The sequence below is a fragment of the Mesitornis unicolor genome, unplaced genomic scaffold (assembly GCF_000695765.1).
Source record: "Mesitornis unicolor isolate BGI_N332 unplaced genomic scaffold, ASM69576v1 C13422729, whole genome shotgun sequence".
In the NCBI taxonomy this organism is placed as follows: Eukaryota; Metazoa; Chordata; class Aves; order Mesitornithiformes; family Mesitornithidae; genus Mesitornis; species Mesitornis unicolor.
In genome coordinates, this window is record NW_010222686.1 from 1 (window position 1) to 2,371 (window position 2,371).

General features: G+C 55.7%; 1 protein-coding gene across 1 annotated transcript; it reads left to right on the forward strand.

The window, feature by feature from the left end:
* Nucleotides 1-11: 11 nt before the first annotated feature.
* Nucleotides 12-2,021, forward strand: LOC104535862 (alpha-2-macroglobulin-like; the record flags this gene model as incomplete). Its single annotated transcript, XM_010193253.1, has 4 exons — nt 12-171; nt 555-778; nt 1,364-1,582; nt 1,894-2,021. Coding segments are annotated over exons 1-4 (656 nt in total), but the record flags the coding sequence as incomplete, so codon positions are not given.
* Nucleotides 2,022-2,371: the final 350 nt, after the last annotated feature.

The window sequence follows — 2,371 nt, forward strand, 5'->3', positions numbered from 1 at the left end:
CCCAGCACTCAGTGGTGCGTAATGGTCTGTTCTGCCTGGAAACAGCAGCAGATGAGAAAGAAAACCACGTGTACACCAAGGCACTGATGGCGTATGCCTTCGCCCTGGCAGGGAAGGAGGACAAGCGAAAGGCAATCCTTGGCTCACTTGAAAAGGAAGCTGTGAAAAAGGGTGAGTGCGACTGGTGGGACATCTCTTTCTTCCAACTCAGTGGCCAAACATCTACCCTTGATAAAAATGGCTTTTTTTTGGTGGAGGAATGGCTGTAGGACATGGCTTCAGTGGATGGGAATAAGTGGAGGGAGAGGAAAGACTTGTATAATGCGGTAGCATTTTTGAGAACTCTCTCTCATTGCTCAGTCCTACTTCTCTGCTCTGAGGGAGTCCATCAGGAAGCACCACGCACCATTCCCATTAATGCTGAACGCAAGGATACCTCTGCTGGTATCTCTCCTCAGAGAGAGACTGGACCACCAGCAGATCAAGAGCTGCCTTCCAATAACTACTAATAATTGCTTGCTGTCTTGTCTCCATGCTCCCTGCCTCCTGTGAAGATGGGTCTGTTCATTGGCAGCGGCCTGGGAAAGAGCCAGAGGTTGATCTCCCGTACTACCACTACCGAGCTCCCTCTGCTGAAGTGGAGATGACAGCCTATGCGCTCCTTGCCCACCTCACCACGCAGCCGGCACCTTCCCAAGAGGAGCTGTCATTCGCCTCTCTTATTGCCAAGTGGATCAGCAGTCAGCAGAATCCCAATGGAGGCTTCTCCTCCACCCAGGTGAGCTGCTTCTAACCTGCAGCCTCACACATCAATGTCAGAAGGTGGGAAGTGTCAGGGAGCGAGGTGGGAGCACAGTACGGTTCACCAGGGCAGGGACTGCATCCCTGCAGTACATCCCTGCAGCATCTACCATGGTTGCCAAGTTCCCAAGAGGCTAGAGGCTGGTGTGTCAGGTAGTGCCTCTGGGAATGACTGCTATATTGATTAACAACCTGGTTTTCTTGACACAGTGGGGCAGAGCAGTAGGGAGACATGGGACGTGTGTCTGTGCAATTGCAGAGGGCTCCCACTGCAGTTTGTTTGTGCATATGGAGCTGCTGCTTCACCCAGTGGCGAGCGAGTGAAGGCTGCACAGAGCTCCACGCCAGGGAGCTCCGGAATTGCCACTGCTGTGCAGAGGGCACAAGAAGGGACTGGAAAGATGCAAAAGCTGCTGTTACCCTCTGTCCTTCATCCTTGAAACTGGAGAAAGTGCAGAATGGAGGGGTGGATGCCTGCCGACAGCCAAGGGCAGGCTGTGGGAGGACAGGCTGTGGAAGGGCTCACTGTATCCCCCTGGGTGCTGGGACCTGTCTCTTTCAGGACACAGTGGTGGCTCTCCAAGCCCTGTCCCTGTACGGAGTTGTCACCTATGCCAAGAGCGGAGCAGCTTCCAAAGTGACCCTGCACTCAGGAGGGGACTTCCAGCAAGACTTCCAAGTGGATACCACAAACCGGCTGCTGGTCCAGCGAGTGACCCTGCCCCAGGTGCCAGGGGAGTACAGCACGGAGGTGTCTGGCGAAGGATGCGTCTACCTGCAGGTGAGGGGGACAGGGGCAGGTGGTACCCTGGGAGGGGAGCCCCTTGCCAGGCAGGAACCAGGGAGAGGGCAGAATGGACAGTGGTGAGGGAAGAAGTGGGAGGGAAGGCTCTGGGAGAGGGAAGAGGAGAAGAAAAGCAGAGGTGTATGGAGAAGCAAGAGTGGGAGGTACGGAGGGAAGGATCCACAATGTGGAGGAGTTGTGAGAACGGGAGAAGGGAAGAGGCTGGGTGGGGAGAGGACGGTGTCTCTCACGTGCTGAGCATGCAGGCACACAAACATGCTCACACAGAGCTGCTGGCTCTCCCCTAGACAAGCCTGAGGTACAACGTGCAGCCCACGCAGGAGGATGCCCCCTTCATGCTTCACGCGTACACAATTCCAGAGACATGTGAGGACTCCAAGGCTCACAAGGTCTTTGAGCTAGGCATAAATGTCAGGTGAGTCTGCATCTGGGTCTGAGCCTTCCTGAGAAGCCATGGCAGCTGGAGGTCTGGTGAGCTGGTCTGGAAGCCCTGGAGGGGCAGTGCACCCCAGGAAGGTGGGCAGGGAAGGGCTGGGCTGGGAGGAGAGACTGTGGAGAAAGAACATGTCCTGCAGTGGTGGAACTATGGGGGCAGCCCAGGACTGGGCTAGTGGGAGGCTGCATGGATGCCCAGGAGGCCCTGGCATAGCTGGAGAAGAAGGTGCTGGAGTGCCAAGGATGTGGTGGGGTGTCAAGTGTAATGGAAAAGGTAGAAGTTGAGGTGCACTGAATGCTTGTTGCTTGGTTCCTTAGTTACACTGGGCA